The sequence below is a fragment of the Canis aureus genome, chromosome 6 (genome assembly GCF_053574225.1).
Source record: "Canis aureus isolate CA01 chromosome 6, VMU_Caureus_v.1.0, whole genome shotgun sequence".
Lineage (NCBI taxonomy): Eukaryota > Metazoa > Chordata > Mammalia > Carnivora > Canidae > Canis > Canis aureus.
Genome location: NC_135616.1, coordinates 7,691,481 through 7,712,062, shown reverse-complemented (window position 1 = coordinate 7,712,062; position 20,582 = coordinate 7,691,481). Strand labels below are relative to the sequence as shown.

At 43.2% G+C, this 20,582-nt stretch overlaps 1 protein-coding gene across 1 annotated transcript; it reads right to left on the bottom strand.

The window, feature by feature from the left end:
* Positions 1 to 6,522: 6,522 nt before the first annotated feature.
* On the bottom strand, positions 6,523 to 18,905 carry LOC144315343 (uncharacterized). The gene is made up of 6 exons (XM_077899743.1): positions 18,879 to 18,905; positions 17,374 to 17,809; positions 15,946 to 16,008; positions 11,800 to 11,867; positions 9,968 to 10,155; positions 6,523 to 9,712 (listed from the first exon to the last, which is right to left on the bottom strand). The coding sequence occupies exons 1-5, from the start codon at positions 18,903 to 18,905 to the stop codon at positions 10,135 to 10,137; spliced, it is 615 nt and encodes a 204-aa protein (XP_077755869.1). The 3' UTR covers positions 6,523 to 9,712; positions 9,968 to 10,134.
* Positions 18,906 to 20,582: the final 1,677 nt, after the last annotated feature.

Here is a 20,582-nt window from a genome sequence, read left to right as displayed (position 1 = left end):
TACCAAGGTCATGGTATACAAGATGATTATATAATAATCCGTGACATTTTTATATTAGCAAATAATTAGAAAATGTTTTAACTTCCATTTCCTATAGGATCAAAAAACACAAAATACTTATGAAAACATCAAAATATATGCAAAACATGTATGCTAAAAACTAAAAACTGTTTTTGGTAGAAACTAAAGAATAGCTAAATAAATGTATAGTTATACCATGTTTCTGTATGGGAGAGATGAATGGAAGAGCATTGGCAAGATGTCAGTTCCTCACAAACAGATTTATGGATTTAATGCAATCCCAATCATAACACTAATAGGCTTTTTAAGTAGAAATTGGCAAACTAATTATAAAATTTATATGGATGCAAAGGATCTAGAACATCTAAAGTAATACTACCCACAAAAGAGAAGAAAGTTGGATTTAGAATGAGGGACTTCAAGACTTACTGTAAGTCTACAGCTATTAAGACAAGATGATACAGAAGGAAGATCAACACCTATTATCAGTGAAACAAAATAGCACAGAAAGAGGTGCTCACTTAAATGGTCATTTGATTTTCAACACAGGTGTGAAAGGAACCCTATGGAGAAAGGAACTAGAAGAACTAGATATACATATCACAGGGTATACAGAAATTTGCCCAAAAGGGATCATATTGTTAATTTTAATGCCTGAAACAACTATGCCTTCAGAAGAAAACAAAATAGCTTTGTGACTTGGGGATAGGCAAAGCTTTCTTAGGAACAGAAAACTGCACTTTTAAAGAAAAAAACTTAATAAATTCAACAAAATTTAAAGTTGCTGTTTAACCAAAGAGACCATTAAGAAATCAAATAAGCAAACCACAGATTAGGAAAAAACACATATTTGTAAATCATATATTTGACAAAAGACTGACATTCAGGATATATAAAGAATTCACTAATGAAAAGACAAACACATTTTTGAAATGGGCATCATAACTTGGATATTTCATGAAAGAAGATAATACAAGTGGCCAATAATCACATAAAAACACATTCAACATCATGTGCTGTTAGGGAAATGCAAAATAAACCACAAGGAGATATTACTACGTACCAACCAGAACAATTAAAAGTGAAAAGGCTAACCATTCTGAGTGTGCAAGAATCAAAACCCTTATAATTGCTGATATAAAATGCTATAGTCATTTTGGAAAAGGGTCTAGGAGGTTTTTTTTTTTTTATCATTCTAACCATACAACTACCAGCTGCTATCTGAATACAGATAACAGCATAAATGAATCTCAGAAACATTATGCTGAGTGAAGAAAGCTAGACACAAAGGATTACATACTGTACAATTTCATTTACATGAAGTGCTAGGATAAGCAGAGCTAAACAATGGTGGGGCAGAAAACCCAGAACGATGATTGCTTCTGTGGCGGTGGGTATAGAGACTGGGTGGAGGGGGCATGGGGCCTTTCTGGGGAATGGAAACATTTTTTATGTGCCATCCCATGCGAGGACCCCTGGCTACATGGGCCTGTTGAGCACTTGATATGTGACTAGTCTGAACTGAGGTGTTCCAAGTATAAAATACACACCAGATTTTGGAGACTTGGTAGGAAAGAATCTCATCAGTAATATTTTACTGTTACATGCTTGATTCTAATATTTTAAATATTTACATTAAAGTGATTAAAATAAATTTCAGCAGTTTCTTTTTATTTAATGTAGCTAGTAGAAAATTCTAAGTTATATATGTGGCTTACATTATATTTCTGTGGAGCAGTATTGTTTTATATTTTGATCAGTGTCTGGGTTATAAAGATGTACATACTTGTCAAAACATAGTGAACATTTACTTAAGATTTCTGCATATCATTATATGCAAATGTTACCTCAAAAGAAAATAATTTGCAAATAACCAATATTGAACTTTAGGTAAGGAGATGCATACTGGAGTATTTCATGGAAAGTGTATTGGTGTCTGTAACTTATTTTGAACTGATTGATGAATGAATAGAGGGATACATGGATAGACATGCACCAGGCCAAATACAGTAAAATATTTATGATATAATGGTGGTGGTTATAGCACTATTCAATGTAATATTCTCTATGCTTGACATTTTCCATAGAATTTTGAAAAAAAAAAGAATTCTTTTTAAAAATGTTTTTCTTTTTAAAAAAGTTTTTAAAGATTTATTTCCTTCTTTTAGAGAGAGTGAGGAGAGCATGAGTGGAGGGAGGGGCAAAGGAAGTGGAGGGCAGAGTGGGGGAGAAAGAGAGAGAATCCTCAAGCAGACTCCTTGCTGAGCAAGTAACCCCATGTGTGGCTCTATTCCTATGTCCCAGGATCATGACCTGAGCCAAATTTAAGAGCCAGTTGCTTAACTGACTGAGCCACCCCGGCACCCCTGAAAAAAAAAATTCTTAACACAAAAACATAAAAGCAGATTAAAGAGAATCAGGAATTTGGGCAATGCTGAGGTTCCCCTTAGATGTTTCTTTTTCTCTTCCCCACAGTAAATTACACTTTCTCCAAATATCTTCAGACAGAAGTTGAGTGGGGGTGAGAAGCAAAGAGAATGGAGAGGGTATGCTTTTGAAGTTTTACCTGAGCTATGTCAACTAGCAAGCGTATGTGTATTCTTAGTTTGTTTATAGCTTCTAGCTGACACTAATCTATTCTGAGTGTTTTGCAACCTCACCACCTTCTTCCTCACTGTGTAGCTGTGGGCCAGTGCTGGACTGTAGCTTGTGTCCTTAGATGACAGGGGCTTCTCTCCCACCACTCACCCTCACCCACTACATCTCACTTCATGCTGCCTTGGGGCTCCAACCTAACGACACGACAATCTAAACATATAAGTGCCAGAATCAGTAAGAACATACCTATCACGAATGATCAGTGGATTCACCCATCTAATAATCTATTGCCAAACACGGTAGTGGAAGCTATTTTCTAGTTTCATAAATCTTTAATCCTGCAAAACAGCTTCTTATTTTAAAGGAGTGACTTATCAGTTCAGCTTAAACAACAGATGTTTTGGAAGGAGTTGCAAAGTGATCCAGTTCTAACAAGCAATCCAAAGTTCTGTTCTCCATTATCAGTTTCATAACCCCTAGCCCTACAACTCTAGATTCAGCAGTGAAGTAGTTTAAGATGCAGATAATAAACACAAAATATACTGAACATAAAAACATCCTCCATGTCAATTTAGAAAGTTAACATCACTGCATGCCATTTTGTCCATAGTTATAAGCAAAAGGTTCACAAAAAATTCTCCGGATGCCCATGTGCCACTGGCAACCTCTGTCTGAAGGAGTGTGAGAAGTTACAGATTTCAAAAGTTCACTTGATAACAACAAATAACAGAAACGTGTTCATCTTTTGGACACTACATAAAATTATTATGCAAAAATGTCGAAGAGGTCACCACGGAACAAGGCAGTCCCAGGTGTTTCTCTGAGGTTGAGGTCTTCCTCCACAATTCATACAGAGGTATAAGTCTGAGGAATTGTTCTCTTTTGTCTTTCTGTACCCACTATAGCCAGAATAATATATCAATATATTCATTGCACTGCCCATTATGTGGAGTAAAGGGTTGCTAAACTCAACAGTTTAAAAGGATAGGTATGCATCATAAGATCTACCTTTTACTAAAAGCAATGCTCCTCAGCAATACAGTTAACATGTTCTCTTACTGGGCTCCCAAGAGAAAGGAGCAAGAAAGTTAATCTAAAGTCAGATTTCCAGGAGCACCTGGGTGGCTCAGTTGGTGACGAGTCAGCCTTCGGCTCAGGTCATGATCCTGGGGTCCTGGCTTTGAGGCCCGCATCTGTCTCCCTGCTCAGTGGAGCCTGCTTCTCCCTCTCCATTGGCCCATTCCCCACCCTGCTCATGCTCTCTCCGCCCCCAAATATAAATAAATAAATAAATAAATAAATAAATAAATAAATAAATAAATGTACCTCTTTAAAGTCACATTGCTATAGAGATACAGAAAAGATCATGTCATACCTTTTTTTTAACAGTCCTTCCATCCATAACATTTAACACACTTAATATATATACAAAGTAATATATATATATAATCATTAGGACCTTTTCCATGAGACAGTAATCTTCCTTTCATCTCTTGACCAATCCATTTAGTATATGTCCAATTAATCTTAATGGGGCTCCAGTTACCTGGAGATTATGGGCATGTTTACATCAAATAATAGTACGTGATAGTTTAACACATCAAATCATGGTGCTGCATAATTTTTATCCGGTTTAGCAAAAATGTCCCCATTTAAATATTCCACACTTAGCATGTCTCGAAGTGAATTTCTATATCTTTATGCCAAAATCCATTCTAACCATATGTTGGTTTTTTAAAATCTCAGTTTAGAGCAACTTTTTTTAGGTCCTTAAAGTCAAAACTCTTGGAGTCCCTTGGATCCTTTCTTGTCACAGCCCACATCAACTCATTGGTAAACCATAGGGGTGATCACATTTAAAATTTAAAAGCACAGTCACATCCTAGTCATAAAAGAACACAGGTAGGCCCAGGTCCTTCTAGCTTGAACCTGTAAACGTTTAGATTCCGTTAACTTTTACCTCTGAAAAGAGCCTGTCATTATCCTAGAGAACATTCAGCTTTCTGGGTATTTGTCATAGACAGCAGCAGAGGATTTGGGGTCTAGTTCAGGACTAGTTGGTGCAGACTGAGTTGCAGTGATGTGTTGCTGTTGTCCTCTTGTGTTGGAACTCTTCAGCAGACACAAGTTCTTCAGATCTTCCTGTTTCACAGGGACTTTAAAGCGTCTTCCACACCTGTGGTAGAAGTCAGGCACCCCATGACCCCACACCCAGGAGCACACTGGGGGCCTTGGGGTGACTGGGAAGAGGGTGGGCAGGGAGCACTTCCTGATGCTCCTTTCCCCTGTAGCACAGCTTCCTGTGTACTAGGCAGCCTTATGGCACTCCGTCTGCTTTTGTGGCCTCCTCTGAGGTGGGCAGAGGGCTCTGGGCCCTTCAGTGTGGATGGGAGCCCGAATGGGACAGGTGCTACCTCTGCTGCTCACTGCTAGATTCAGGTCGTAAACATGGGGACTGCACACATCTAGAAGTGCTACATCTGTCCTTTGCAGCTCAAAGGGCCTCCTTTTCTGTATCCGCCTTTTTTAAGGTGAGCAGACTAGGCTGTCTGTGTCTCCCCCCCCCCCAAATATGGCTTCATTTCAGATGGTTCATTTCCTTGGATGTAGCTCCTGGCCTTTGGCTCATAGACACTGAAAACCAAAGGAATGTGCTTCCCACCTGCTCTTTTCTTTTTGTATGCATTAGGTTAATCTGAAAAATGGATTTGTCCTCCCATGGTAGTTTCTTGCCCTGTTCCAATGAGGCATTTTTTTCTGTCCCATAGCTAATGAAGCAGTCATCCCTAGGCACCCAGCTAACCACTTCAAGGGCACACTTAGATTATCTATTCCCATGGTTCTTAACCAAGGAGTGCATGTTGTCCTCTTCTGGCCATCCCAGAATGTTCTTATCCTGAAACCTGCAGTCTCTACTAGATCAATCTGGAATTCTATCAGCTGTGTCAGTTGATGGAGGGCATTATCTCAGTTCCAGAGATCTATACAAAATGCAGTTCAACAGCAAAGCAAACAGACTGAAAAGAATCAGGAGCTCCAGGGATGATAGGGGGTCCCATAAGACGTTTCTCTTACCTTCCTGGTGGTAAAGTATATATTTTCTGACAGCCCACAGACAGAAGTTGGAAAAGGATAGAAGGGGCACCCTCTAAAGGTTCATCAGAGTTTAACAATCACATCACACTGCTCCGATGGTCCTTTATATATGTTGTAACAGCCCATTGTCAGTAGTTGCTCTGCATTTTTATAACCTTTTTATCACTACACAGCAGTGGAGTTTGCTGTAGTCCTGAGCTCTATGTCCTTAGATGACAGATTGATCAGGCTTCTCTACCGTGTAGTCTTCAGTATGTTGTATTACTACAGGACAACAGACACTTAGCCATAGGTAACTGATCAATCGGATTCCTAAAATTTAAGATTTCTGCTCAGCAATATACCATTAAGAAAATGAAAAGGCACATCACAGATTGGGAGTAAATGCGTATGCATGTGTACTCAGAATACGTAAAGAACTCTAACAACTCAATAATACAGAAGACAGCTTTTTTTTTTTTTTTTTTTTTTTTTTTAATGGACAAGAGATTTGAACCACTATCCCACTGAAGCACAGAAATGGTCACTATAAAGAGGTACTCATCATCAGACATCAGGGAAGTGCTAGTTAAACCACAACCACAAGAATATCAAAATAGATAAAATTAAAAAGTAACAATACCAAGTGTTAGCAAGGACATGGAGTAACGCATTCTCATTCATTGCTCGTCGGAATGTAAAACAGGAGAACCATTTTGGAAAACTAGCAGAATAGCATGAAGTTAGGCATACACTTACCCTATAACCTAGAAATTCAACTCCTAGATATTTACCCAAGAGAAATTAAAGCATTTATCCACACAGATGTGTATAGAAATGTTCACAGTTTTATTTATAATAGACAAAACCTGGAGAAGAGAGAAATACGGTTCATTCATTCAATGGAGTATGACTCAACAATAAAAAGGTTTTTTTTGTTTTGTTTTGTTTTGTTTTGTTTTTGTTTTTTTGGTTTTTTTTTTAAGTAGGCTCCACACCCCGCATGAAGCCCAGTATGGGGCTTGAACTCATGGCCCTGAGATTAAGACCTGAACTGAGATCAAGAGTCAGCCATTTAAACAAATGAGCCACCCAGGTGCCCCCAAAAGGAATTTTAAATACAAATATGAATTTCAAAACCATGCTCTGTGAAAGAAATTAAACATAAAAAGGTATGTATGTACATGATTCAATTTATATAAACTTCAACAAGAGGAAGTAAGCTATGGTGGTAGATACAAAAAAAAAAAAAAGTTTCCCTCTCATAGAAAGGGCTGGCTAGACCTGGACACGAGGTAATTTTGTTGGATGCTCCATGATCAGGCCTGACCTACCTTGTACTTTTTCTCTCATTACACCAGGGTCCCTGTTTCAACCAGGGAACTTCAATCTCTTATGTCCTCATACCACCCACCCCATCGCCAATAGTCCCATTGCTACCGTGAGAGCAGTTTGTCAGCGGGGCTGTTACAGGTGCTCCCACCATACATCCTGCAAAGCCTAGGTACAGCTACCTTTTTAAAGCCTTCCCATTCCATCCTACCCCACTGTACCAGAAGTTAGCCCTTGATTTTATACTGTTTTAAGGTGCATGTATGCCTTTTGGTCCCAGCAATTTTTAAATAGAGCATTTTTTCCCCATTTTCATCTCACCATGCAGTTCAAATGCCAAGTTAGCATTTAATTGGCAAATATTTGTTGAGAAATGTTCAACAGTCAGTCATGTTTCATTCCTAAATACCAGAAAGGTTACAGCTGCAAAGACAGACCAAATGGAACATTAATATCACAGAAGACCTATTTGTTGGGCTCTATCTGACAAGTCAGAGAAGCAGTCTTTGTTTTCAGCTTTGATGCAAAATGAGGTACCTGACAAATACCTGGCAACTCCAGTGGTATTGATGGGGACCCAAGGGATTGACGAATAGAAGGGCCTAAGAAAAATGGAATTGAATTTCTTTCATTGCTTTGCTCCTTTCATTTTGAAGTGTGGGTGATTGCCATCTTCCAGCATCTTTTCTCCATCTAAGACACATTTCTTCTGCAGGAGCTTAGGAGAAAACAGCCAGCTTGTTTTATAATTGTCAGGATAAAATGAGAATATCAACTAAATATCAGTTTCCTCACTATGAGGAAATTGGAGGAAAAAGTGGGGAAAAAATGAAAAAAGATTTAGTGGGAAAAAACAGAAAACATTGGAGAAAAAAGGGGGAGTCTGTGGGATGCAATTGTAATTGGTCCTATTTTTTCCATAATTAATTCAATTAACCAGAACTTCATCAAAGATTTTCACATCTAGGTCCAAAAGTAAAGTCAATATATAATTGCCTTAATTTCCTTACCTTGTTTTGGAAGTGGAATTATACCAGACTTGAATGGCTAGAGTAGCTTTCCCACTTTTTGTCTTCAACTTTGAAACAGTATGTTAAATGTTTAAAGGAAGCTTGGAAGGGAGGGATTGCCAAGGGGCATAAGGAAACCTTTGGGGGTGATATGTTCATTATCCCATCACATGATGATGGTATAGATATGCTAAAACTCATCAAACTGTATACTTTAAATATGTGAAGTTTATTGTATGTCAATTATACCTCAATAAAGGTGTAAAAAAAGTTAGGTCTGTGCTTGGGCTCCAAAACTGGTGGCAGTGCACTGAAGTCCCATGCCAGCTGGACCCTGGGAGAGAACCATACTTTGCCCAATGCCATTATCTGAGAAAACACCAGAAAGGCATATCATAGGGAAAACATTAAAATCATTACACTGTCAAGAAAGACAACCAAGAATATCTCGTGTGAAAAATCATCATTTCCAATGGAACAATTTCTGAAAGAGGCTGGATCTTTGCGTGCTCCTTCCCAGTATTTCAGACAGTCCAAGATTCCTCAGGCTAACGACTTCAAAACTGGCTTGAAAGTGGAGTGTGTTACCTTCACTCTGTTTCTTCAGCATGTACTGCTACAGTTGCTGGAATTACCGGGGTAAGGCACCAGATTACTGTTAGCACTGGACTGTAATGAATGACAATGGAAAGGACTTTAGGAGGGCTGTAGATTCCTTGGACACACAACCTGCACATTGGGACATGTGCAGGAAAAAGAGGGCTCCACTTTAGTCTTCTCTGGAGTTCCAGATGAATGTATCCTCTCAGCCAATGTTCCTTTTATGAATTCTAAATGGATCTGAAATCACAACTTCGACATTCTCTAAGAAGGAATTACCAAAGCCAGCCCTAAATAATTTAAAGTGGGAATGAAACTTGAAGCACTAGACAGAATCCTATCTCATCTGCCCTGCAACTCCTGTAGGTGTTAGAGATGATGAAGTTTATATTGCCTTTGAGAAAGAGAGAGAAGTTTTTCATTATTGCTACAGTACCATTCCGAGGGATTTTCCTAGTTGGGTAACATTCCCAGACAGATGTCTGAGACCATGAAGAAATGCTGCTATTACAAAAACTGCAACAGAAGTACAGGCTCCTTCCAAAGTAACTCGGTGTTCAATGCAGTCCATATAGAAAACTGCTCCCAACCACCAGCACAGTGGGTCAAGAAAGCAAGATAGTTTAAACCACCTACACAGACGTCAGTCTCTGAGAAGGATGGTTTTTAAAAATGCCCCCCCCCCCAAATCAGCATCCATACTTTTTAAAAATGCCTAAAATTAAGAAAAAAGGGTTTTTAGAAAGTCATCCCATTTTGTGTTCTCCTACATCTCAGTTTGCGTAAAGTCGCTACCCAGAGTCCCTGGCCTTCCATTTGGCAAGGATGGCATTACTCAGACAACCACCACAAGGATATCTGCTGTCTGTGACTCTGGAAACAGGGAAACTTGAGTGCTCCCCTGCAGCAGGAGATGCCCACACTTGCTGGCCAGCTCTTGGGGTAGCATGCTGGATGGTGCCCTCCAAACTGGACCAATCATAGATTCCTCCTCAAAGGAGACGTGGCCGCTGCCTCCTCTTGGGGAAATGACTCTATCCATCTTCCTTTAGTGAAGAACACTTGCTCAAGATAAACTGATCAAAATAAATCAGCAAAAGAAGACATATCAGGACACAGAAGTAACAAATGACATGCTACAAACCTCCACCTAAAGCTCTCCCATTCTCCTCTAAGCTCCCCACGATAGAGCTACATGCATCGGATGCAGAAATTCTGTCTTAAGAGGAACTGACACACCCGCATGCATGAAGAGCAAAGGCACTCTTATAAACCCACTTATGCAACAAACCAACTCTGAGCCCCACCTGGAGAAATCCATAAACTCTTACCTTTACTATAGGAATTCTTTTCAGGCTGGGTTAGCTATATCAAGCTCATCACCAGTTCTGAATTGATTGTCATTGGAGTCTTCCAAGGACAACTATCGGAAGTCAGGAAAATCCACACACAGAGAACTGAGGTCCCAGGTCAACACTCGGACCTTAGCTCAGTGTACTCAAAGGATTTCCACTGTGGGCTGTGGAGGAAGTAATACAATTTGTGAAAGAGGCAGCTTCTCACAATTGGGTGCACCTCAAAAAGCTCTTCAGTAGACATGCAGGTTCTACTGTGACCAAGGGGTCAATACAGGGAAATATAGGAGACTGAGGCTAAGGCCAGCATTAGAGCCAGGCCACCACATCAGACGACTTGGCAATCAACAAGGGGCTCTGCGTCTGTTCAGACTGCACACATTTCTCTGTTGTACCAATGTATTCTCAGTTGAAAAGTGGGTTTGTTGCTCCAAGCAGTCTTCCTTTAGCAGAAGATCTCCCTGAAAATTGGAAGGCCAACATTATAACCTACTTCTCTAAGAATCACCAGAAGGATGAGGACTACCATACTCAAAATGATAGTTCTTTGCATCTTTTATTTCTTTTTTAATTGTACACTTTACAAATTACCACTACCCCTTCTGCCTTAGTTGTGACAGCCAAAAGTATGTCCAGACAAATGTCCCCTATGGGGTAAAATGGCCCCTTGCTGAGAACCACCAAACTACATCACTTCTGTGAGTGTTCTATCTGGTGGCATAATATTCCATTCATGTTCTCTTTGTTTCCAGACAGCAAATAACCATATAAATCACTTTCCTTGATGTTTTTAATTTATTTTTTATTTTTTATTTTTTTATTTTTATTTTATTTTTTTTTAAATTTTTATTTATTTATGATAGTCACAGAGAGAGAGAGAGAGGCAGAGACACAGGCAGAGGGAGAAGCAGGCTCCATGCACCGGGAGCCCGATGTGGGTTTCGATCCGGGGTCTCCAGGATCGTGCCCTGGGCCAATGGCAGGCGCCAAACCGCTGCGCCACCCAGGGATCCCTATTTTTTATTTTTTTTAAGTAAAGCTCTGAAATCTTTGGGAGAAAAAAAGAAAAGAAACTTAGATCTCCCTGAGTTCAGAGCCTCTACCATTAGGCTAGAAAATGTAAAAGCAGGTCATTCCACCCTGTGTTTCTGGAAAGGCTAAAGAGGAAATGTACATTTCCACAGTATTTTTCACAAGAAGCTTTATGAGCAGCTATAACTATAAAAGCCCCAGATGCTATTAAAGGAAGGGCGAGTCTCACAGACCAATCTGTGAATCTCGAAAGGAGACATGAAATTCTATTTTAGAAAAAGAAAGGTAACTTAAGTATCTAGAGACCTGATAGATTAATGTAATGACTGTCCTACAAGACACATATAAAACAACAAACTTATTCCTTCCCTCCAGGAGCTCGGAGTCCCAAACATGGGCTGAGGTCATGCACATATGGTCTTTCCATATCCCAACTTCCTCCCTTGCTGACCACTGATTTACTCATTGGAAGGGTGTTCACGAACACTGTTCACTCTGGACAATCTGTTTTGCCTGAGGAGGGAACTTGAGATGATTCTTCTACCTCCACCATGTCAGGGTCTGGGCTGCTGAGCAGGAGCAGGGGAAGGACACAGCTTCCATACTGTCAAAGTCACTAAAAGGTGTTTTGTCCTCAGCTCTATAAAAGTGATTAGGGCTTTCTTTACTCCATTAGAGTAGATAATTGGGATTTGGTGCTAGACATGTCTAATATTTTCTAACTACCCTGTTACTGATGGTGGGGAGGAAAAAAATCCTGGATGTTATGCACCTACCTTGCCAATTATAATCTCTAATCCAATGGCATCCACTTTGCTGCTAATCCCCAGGATGAGGCTGTTGTCTGAGGAGCTATGAAAATCCAGTGTGATGTTTACATCCCATCGGACATTGTACGCTTTCTTGACTGACATCTAACAAATATATAACCCTGAATATAGCATGAGCCCAGCCCAGGACACCCTGACCCAGGAAGTCTCAAACTCAGGCTCGAAGGTCATGAGCTGGGCTGGACTGGCTGGCTACAGTTTGGATCCTAGATGAGGTGCAGCTAGACCTGGCCCTTGCTTCTTTTCTGATCCACTTCCATCCCCACCAGGTCACTTCTACTCTCTGAGTCTCAGCTTCCTCATCTGTGAGATGAATCAAGTGTTGCTTTCAAAGAAGACATACCCAGTCATTGATGCTGAGCCAGACTGGAGCATGAAATGGCATATCTTGATCATCTATTGCCACGTAAGCATTCAGTCACCAGAAGAGGTTTGCATTTTTGACAAGTGCCAATCTTAAATTCTAAGATAATACTATTCAAAGTGTGGTCTGTGATCTGGTGCCAGCTGGCAAACTGTTACTAGTCCAGGACAAGGTAGGCCAAAAGAATTGGAGGAAGCTCCGAGAAATGAATATGTAATAATGTGACATTTCCTCAAAGCCCGAGGACAAGACTGGTGAACTCATCTCATTGAATAGGGTATAGGGAGTTTGGGTGGTCCTTGAATGGTGAATGCTATGTGACCTCAGCTGTATACTTTGCACAGGAGGATTTCTTTATGCTGCGTATCATTTTAAGATATGGCAGCCATAGGGGCACCTGGGTTGCTAAGTGGTTGAGCGTCTGCCTTTGGCTCAGGGCATGATCCTGGAGTTCTGAGATCGAGTCCCACACCAGGCTCCCTCTGAGGAATCTGCTTCTCCCTCTGCCTGTGTCTCTGCCACTCTCTCTCTGTGGCTCTCATGAATAAATAAAATCTTTAAAAAAAAAATCTGCCATCTCTAGTCCAACATCCTATAATCTGTACACATTTTTCATTTATAATTTGTTTTTATAATCATTTGACTTTTAAGATTTTAATATAAATACAAACATATTTGGTAGCTATTGTAGGGAAGTAAATTTGTCTGACAAAGTGCTAAAACCATAGTGTGGTTTATGGAAAAGTAATAGTGAGTCATGAATGAAACTGATACTTTAGTGGCCTTTACTTCCCAAACAAATTCAAAACAAAAAAATAACTCTTAAGAGAGTTTTGATTTAAAAGGCTGACAGAAGCAGATGTTGGGTGTTACACTATAAATATTAAAGCTTTGGGGGGTTTCACAAAGCTCCTTCGGTTGCTAAACTAAAAATCCATTTATAATCACTAAAAGATTAGCAAAAGATTGCATTGGAAATGTTTGCTTAGAAGCGTTAGGTGAAACACAGGAAAAACGGAGCTCAAGAACCACTTTCTAATCACGTGTTCAGAAACTGGCTATTAAGATTTAAGACCAACTCTTGAAATATATAATGGTTCTTTTCACTGCAATGTGGCAACTACACAGATATTGCTAAAAAGAATTTGAACATGACAGTAAAAAGACAGGATATCTGGGAGATATCCCCCAGCTTTACTGCTAATAAGCAACTAGCTCTGAACTGAAGAAAACTAACATCATCAGCCTGTGTTTGGTATCTAAGTTTTAAGTAGGAACATGTTCTGATGGCACCCCTGAAATGAGAGGAAAGCATTTCATAAGTTACCTGGATGGAGAACTTGCAACTGATTGTAATCGTTCACAACTCCCTTCATAGAGAAAAGTCTTGCTATGAAATATGTCAGCTTAACTAAAATATATGCTTAGTGATGCAGGAAAAACTAATGTGGTAAACTGAAGATTATACTTTTTATAATGCAATAATATGGAAGTTGAATCCTAAATGGTACTACATGCTGAATTAGGATCTTCATGGAGCAGAAAAGCTGTGTCAGGAATGTCTGAACTGTAAGACAAATCCTTGTCTTATGTTTCTACAAAATAAAGTTAATTTGGTTCTAATTTTTTAAGTGTAAACTGGCTAATCAGTCTTGCTTATTTGTTGCTATCTTCAATATTTTAATGATTCTTATACTTCCATGGAAGGAAGCATGGCAACATTTTTTCGCTGGGAATATATGATTGTAAAGGAAAAATAAAAAGCTTGGAAGAACACAGTTTTACAGATTTTTGACAAGTTCCATAATTTAATAATGACTGTGAATGAAGGAGGTGATGATCTTAGTGTTACCAACCTGAAAAGCTACAGAGATCTTATGAATGTGGCCAAAATGCTTTAAATTTTATTTTTCATTATTAGAATAGCCATATGTAGGAAAATCATGGCTCTGAAAAGTAATTTCAATAAAAGGAAGTTGATATAGAACTATAATTATGAAATAAATCATGGAACAAGTTGATAGACCAAAAATGAATTTTGAAAATACAGCATCACTTGTTTCATTTTGGATCAAAGTTAAAAATGATTATCTTGAACTTGCTGAAATTAATCTCCTGTCTTACACTGCAATCAACATACCTCTATGAGATTAATTTCTCTAGTGAGGTTTTTTTAAATTTATGTGTGTGTGTGTGTGAGAGAGAGGGACAGAGAGAGGAGAATCCTCAAGTAGACTCTCTGATGAGTGCAGAGCCTGATGTAGATCTCAGTCTCAGGACCCTGAGGATCATGACCTGAGCCAAAAATCAAGAGTTAGATGCTCAACCAGCTGAGCCACGTAGGTGCCCTTCTCCAATGAGTTTTTAAAACAAAACATAGAAGTCACTTAGATATACCTTAGCATGTAATGTCATAAACCCAAATTATTTTATATAAATTAACAAGTAGGGATGCCTGGGTGGCTTAGCGGTTTAGCACTTGTCTTTATCCCAGGGCGCGATCCTGGAGACCCAGGATCGAATCCCATGTCGGGCTCCCGGTGCATGGAGCCTGCTTCTCCCTCTGCCTGTGTCTCTGCCTCTCTCTCTCTCTCTCTCTCATGAATAAAAATCGTAAAAAAAATAGAACGTTTAAAATTAATTAACAAGTAGTAAACACATTTGTGGAATGACAAAATACTACAAGTATAATGGGGATTCTTTATATTAATCCCCTATATGCATACTTTCAATGAATGTGTACCGGTCTTAAAATTATCTTTTTCCTGTTTTATTTATTCTAATGATGGTTAATAAAATGCAGGTTCATTCTGTGGTCTTTAATTCAGAAAACTGGGTTTGCACTAAGTCTCTTTTTTCATTTTTCTAGTAAATAATTTTTTATAGTATTTCACAAAAATATCAGTCCACAATGGATAGATAGACTTTTAGAAAAATAGGTCTTTCATTATCGACAGTTTGAGAGACAAATTATTTAGTATTACATCTTTGCACAACTCTTCTCTGTGCTCTTTTTTATCGAGGTAAAAAGTTTAAGGCTCTGAGAAATTAAGCTATACTAGTGAGCGGCCTGTTTGTAGAGCTGATTTTTGGAATCAGGAAATTTCACTGTTGGGCTTGGAAGAAATATAGTTCAGTATCCCGCCCAAGTCTGACGTTGGTTCTATAACATACTGAGAGCAACAACAACAAAAACACAACCCCCCCTGGATTTAGGTCTTACAGTGCAGCGTCGACAGAGTAGCTCTGGTGTCAGTGAGTACACTCCAGCCTTGGTTGTGCTCCGCCCTGGTGCGCCACCTTGGACAGAGCTCCCGCCGGCCTTGCTGTGCGGAGCGCTTTCTCACCAATGGTTCAGAAATGAGGACGTGCGGGCTTGGAGAACTAAATGACCAACTCGGGATCCCTGGGTGGCGCAGCGGTTTGGCGCCTGCCTTTGGCCCAGGGCGCGATCCTGGAGACCCGGAATCGAGTCCCACGTCGGGCTCCCGGTGCATGGAGCCTGCTTCTCCCTCTGCCTATGTCTCTGCCTCTCTCTCTCTCTCTCTGTGACTATCATAAATAAATAAAAATAAAAATAAATTAAAAAAAAATAATGACCAACTCTACGCCAGAAGCAGAGACACTTCTCGTTTCCAAAACCACGCTCTTGCCACCCCGGGGCTCAGCCTTCCTGGCAAATGACTGCTGGATCCCAGGCATGGGGTGCTCAGCCCCTCGGTCCTTACCTTCTTCAGTCAAGTCTCTACTGGCCTCCCTGTGGCTTCGTCTGTTGGGTCTGGCCATGCTCTCTAAAGCAAGGGAACAAGCCAGGCATAGACACCTCGAATCCGAAGACTCCGTCTGCCCCCACCGCTCCCGCTGCCCTCCTCTGGGGTCGGGGCTTCCGTCAGCTGCCCATCAGCTCTCCCCACATTTCTGAGCCTCCCCGGAACCCCCGCCAGGTCGGAGGGCCGCGTGGGCTGCGCCCCCTCCAGGGCCGCCTTCACTCCCAGCCCCCCTAATTGTCTCCGAGAGCTTTTGGACGGGCGAGACCTAGCTTCCGTCGGAATCTCGCTGCCTTCCCAGCCATCCCTTCCGGCATCTCCGGGAAAACCCACAGTTCGCAGCTTCTCCCCCCACCTCCGGGGCCTGGCGGAGACCTGGCCTCTCTCTACGGATTAACCGCGCTGGAGCTGAAGCTCTTTGCAGCTTGGGGTGGCGGCGGTTCAGAGAGCGGATACGAATGACCCCGCCCCCGGGCACGAGTCCACAGTTCCGAGCCTTGCCAACCGCCAAGCCAACGGCCACCGACCACCGACCGCCACGGGTCCCCTCTACCACAACGCCCGACCGCCACGCCCACGCGCGGCCAGGCCCCGCCCCGCCCCGCCGGACCCTCTCCTCTGCTCCCCGACCCCGCCCTCTGCTGCCGGCGGACTCCGCCCCCTCCGCCGGACCGCCACGCCCACACACGGCCAGGCCCCGCCCCCGGGCGCTCGGGTGTCCAGGCCCCGCCCCGTCCCGCCCCCCCCCCCCCCCCGCCGGACCCTCTCCTCCGCTCCCCGACCCCGCCCTCTGCCGCCGGCGGACTCCGCCCCCTCCGCCCGACCGCCACGCCCCCACACGGCCCGGCCCCGCCCCCCGGGCGCTCGGGTCTCCAGGCCCCGCCCCGCCCCGTCCCGGCCCCCCCCGCCCCCGCCGGACCCTCTCCTCCGCTCCCCGACCCCGCCCTCTGCCGCCGGCGGACTCCGCCCCCTCCGCCCGACCGCCACGCCCCCACACGGCCCGGCCCCGCCCCCCGGGCGCTCGGGTCTCCAGGCCCCGCCCCGCCCCGTCCCGGCCCCCCCCGCCCCCGCCGGACCCTCTCCTCCGCTCCCCGACCCCGCCCTCTGCCGCCGGCGGACTCCGCCCCCTCCGCCCGACCGCCACGCCCCCACACGGCCCGGCCCCGCCCCCCGGGCGCTCGGGTCTCCAGGCCCCGCCCCGCCCCGGCCCGGCCCCCCCCGCCCCCGCCGGACCCTCTCCTGCGCTCCCCGACCCCGCCCTCTGCCGCCGGCGGACTCCGCCCACTCCGCCCGGCCGCCACGCCCCCACGCGGCCCGGCCCCGCCCCCCGGGCTCTCGGGTCTCCAGGCCCCGCCCCGGCCGCCCGCACGTTGCCGCGCGCCTGCCTACCCGCCATTAACGGCAGGATGGGCCCGAGAGTCGACGCCTCCTGCGCCTGGGCGCGTCCTCGTCCTCGCCTCAGCATGGCGGCCCCGGTGGCGCGGCTTTGAAGAGCCCTGCCTCGTGTTCTCCGGCTCCGTGTGCTTGAAGAGAAGGAACGGGCGAAGGGGACACGCGACTGCCGAGCCCCGCCGGCCCAGGATTCCTCCGGGAGCCCCGGGAAGCCGTGCGTGGGGACGGGCCGGGCGGCCGCGGCCTCCCTGCGACCCCTGAGAGCCGACCCCGGGGAGCCGGAGGACCAGCCCGGCGCGGGTGGGGCTGGGAGCCCAGGGGCGCGGGGGGAGGGGGCGGGGGGGCGCGGGGGCCTGATGCGCGTGCGCGCGCCCGGGGGAAGCGGGTGGGCCACCGCAGCATCTGCCCCGGGCCCCTTGGATTGGTGCTGCGCCTGCGCCGAACCCGGGGACGGGGACCCTCAACGGAAGGGCGTCAGACACCGGGAGCTGGAGGGAAGGACTTCCAAGTTTTGGGGGGGTTGGTGGTGTTTTCCCGCCCTCCCCGCTTTAGAGCAATCTGCCCAGCATCCTTTCGGTGACCCCGCCTGCTGCCTGCTGCCTGCTGCCTGCTCCCCGCTCCCCGGTGCCGGGCCTGGTACCTTTCATAGGCTTGTAGAGCACCTGCCTGAGGCCCTCGGGCTCCTGTACCAGAAATGCCAGAAACCGGGTGGCTTACAAGCAACAGAAATTTCTCAGAGTTACAGGGGCTGGAAGTCCAAGAGGAGGTGTCAGGCGCTTAGTGACGCCCCTGTTCTAGACACCCTCACGTGGTGGAAGAGGGCAGGGGCCTGTTTTATAAGCACTTTGATCTCCTCGATGGGGGCTCCACCGTCGCGACTTAATCACTTCCCAAAGGCCCCACCTCCTAATAACATCACTTTAGGGGAAGCTTTAAGGGTATGAATTTTGGAGGGTTACATTTGCACTCTTTCTTAGTGCTCTTCAAAGTTTGTGATTGTGATGTTTTGAGATTTCTTTTTAAAATATGATGTCTCCCTTATTCCACTCTCTACACACTGAATAGAAAATTTCATGAGAAGGGTGGCAAATAATCTGTTTTGCCCGCGAAGTTATCCCTCACATCTAACACAGTGACTGGCATGTGGTAGTTGCTCTGTAGATATTTATTGAATGTATGAATGTTGTCTTTAACACCTTGGAATTATAATAATGATTTTGTGACTGCTTTTTTCCCCTGTGACTATCTAGGTATGATTCCTGAAAACCATTTATATAATAAAACTCAGGATTATGGATTATTTTCATTAGTGTGGCATAAAGGAAACTCTCCTATAGTTAACTTCTGTTCTAAACCATCCAGAGGAAACTTTGTCAGCTGTCCTTGAGAAACTAGGTTGCTTTTTCCAAAGGCCTTAGAACAATGTTCAGATTGCTCATACCCTGTTATTTATTAGGTGTGAAAGATTTCATAAAGGATTTTGACACACTGAGCCTTCCTACTCTTTCCTGCTTGCTGCATGAAACCATTATGGTAAAATGAGATTGTAGGTGTAAGAGCTTCTAGAATTGGAAAATTCTAGAAGTCTAAACTCTGTAAATTTAAAGAAATATTTTTGTTGTTATTCTTTTTCAGTAATTGATCCAGGCCCACTTCTCCACCTTATGTTTACAGGTCACATTAGCCATAAAGACATGAAAATACTTTCCTTTGCTCTCCTTCCTATTAAACTTTGGTTTCTTCTTAAAAGTACTTGGAGGTGCAGTTAGTGCTTTTATTGTCTGTGCAGGAGCTAAGCTGTAATGTTTTATTTGCATCCTATATTAAGTGTAATACAATGCACATTTCCTTTGTCTAGTTACCACTTGACAGCAAAAAAAATAAATAAAAAAAAAGGAACATCCAAAGCAAAACAATTCATTTGTGGATTGGAATCCACAAACTGGGAGTTTGTTGGCACTAGTGGAAGAGAATGAATAAGAACAAGTTAAAAAAAAAAAGAACCAGTAGGAATTAGGATAAAGCTTGGGTAAAAAGCAGTTGACAGTATTTTCCTAACAGAGACAACTGTGGACAAGTACAAAGGGATTTATGTGGCTAGTATTACTAAATATTTATAATTTGTAGTTGAAAAAAATAATTTGTAGTTGAAGAAATTATGGACAGTAGCTACAGTATGAGAATGATCATGGAGTAGCCTTGAGGAGATGGCCTTTCCTATCCCTTGGTGTCTGTCATCTTCTCCGTCATCCTCATACTAATCATGCTTCTGCCATGTATTTGCCCTGAGCATCTATGTCTTTTGAACATTTACTTAACAATTTTTAAAAAAGATTTTATTTGACAGAGCAAGAGAGCACAAGCAGGGGGAGCAGCAGAGGGAGAGGGAGAAACGGGCTTCCCAGGGAGCAGGGAGTCCCTGACATGAGGCTTGATCCCAGACCCCAGGATCATGACCAGGTGCCCCTCACTTAATGATTTTATCATAGTTTTCTTCTTCTAGATACTCTTTGACTTCTACATATCCAGAGTTTTCTTATATTTCTAAAGCCTCTTCTTCCATGTTTTTATTTTCATAAGACTTTTCTCCCTTAAGCATGGGCTGAGAAATTATAGCATCTGTGAGATAACTGAGGTGTGAATTGATAAACTGGAGATGGCATCAGAGGTTCACAGTTTAGATTACTGTTTTGTCATAGAGGGATATACCTGGAGACTAGCCATATATAAGAGATGCACAGGGCAGGGTATGTGAGAAGGGGCTTGGAGCTTCCATGCCCTCTCCAGGCATGCCACTCTCTGCAACTCCACATGTTCACCAGTCCAGAAACTCCCTGACATAAACTCCCTGTTAATGTCATCCAAGAACACCCTCACGGAAACACCCAGAATAACGCTTGGCCAAATATCTGGGCAGACTATAGCCCAGTATAATTGGCATATAAAATTAATCATGAAAACTCTTGACTGTTGTCAAACACTTTTCTGCACAAATTGAGATGACTGTGTGTTATTTTTTCCTCTTCATTATGTTAATATGGTGTGTGTGATGATTGATTTTCTTATGTTGATCCGTCCTTGCATTCCTGGAATAAAGACTATTGTCATGTTATATAAACCTTTAATACGTTGTTGAATCCAGTTTGTTAGTATTTTGTTGAGGATTGTTGCATCAGTATAGGCAAGGGTTATTGGTCTGTAGGTTT